The following is a 414-nucleotide window of genomic DNA, read 5'->3' on the forward strand; positions in this document are numbered from 1 at the left end:
TTGGCTTTAGCAGCGGCTTTCTTGACGGGCTTCTTGGCCTTTGGAGGAGCAGCAGCCTTCTTGCTCATCTTGAAGGATCCGGAGGCCCCGGTCCCCTTGGTCTGCACCAGAGTGCCCTTCGCCACCAGAGACTTGATGGCGGTCTTGACGCGGACTTTGTTCTTTTCCACATCGTATCCTCCGGCAGCTAAAGCCTTCTTGAGGGCGGCCAAAGACACGCCGCCCCGCTCCTTGGATGCGGCCACAGCTTTAACGAGCAGCTCGTTGACGCTGGGACCGGCCTTCCTCGGTTTGGAGACCTTCTTCTTGGCTGCTTTGGCCGGAGCGGCGGCGGCTGGAGCTGGAGCTTCTTCTGCCATGTTGTCCCGCAGTGCTGTTCCTCGTCAGGATAACAGAGAGTCAGACTGGACTGAT

The 414-nt window shown here is 59.2% G+C and overlaps 1 protein-coding gene across 1 annotated transcript; it reads right to left on the reverse strand.

The window, feature by feature from the left end:
- Positions 1-7: 7 nt before the first annotated feature.
- LOC121939406 (histone H1-like) lies at positions 8-359 on the reverse strand (the record flags this gene model as incomplete). Its single annotated transcript, XM_042482422.1, has 1 exon — positions 8-359. A coding segment is annotated over exon 1 (352 nt), but the record flags the coding sequence as incomplete, so codon positions are not given.
- Positions 360-414: the final 55 nt, after the last annotated feature.

Source organism: Plectropomus leopardus, unplaced genomic scaffold (assembly GCF_008729295.1).
Source record: "Plectropomus leopardus isolate mb unplaced genomic scaffold, YSFRI_Pleo_2.0 unplaced_scaffold47774, whole genome shotgun sequence".
In the NCBI taxonomy this organism is placed as follows: domain Eukaryota; kingdom Metazoa; phylum Chordata; class Actinopteri; order Perciformes; family Serranidae; genus Plectropomus; species Plectropomus leopardus.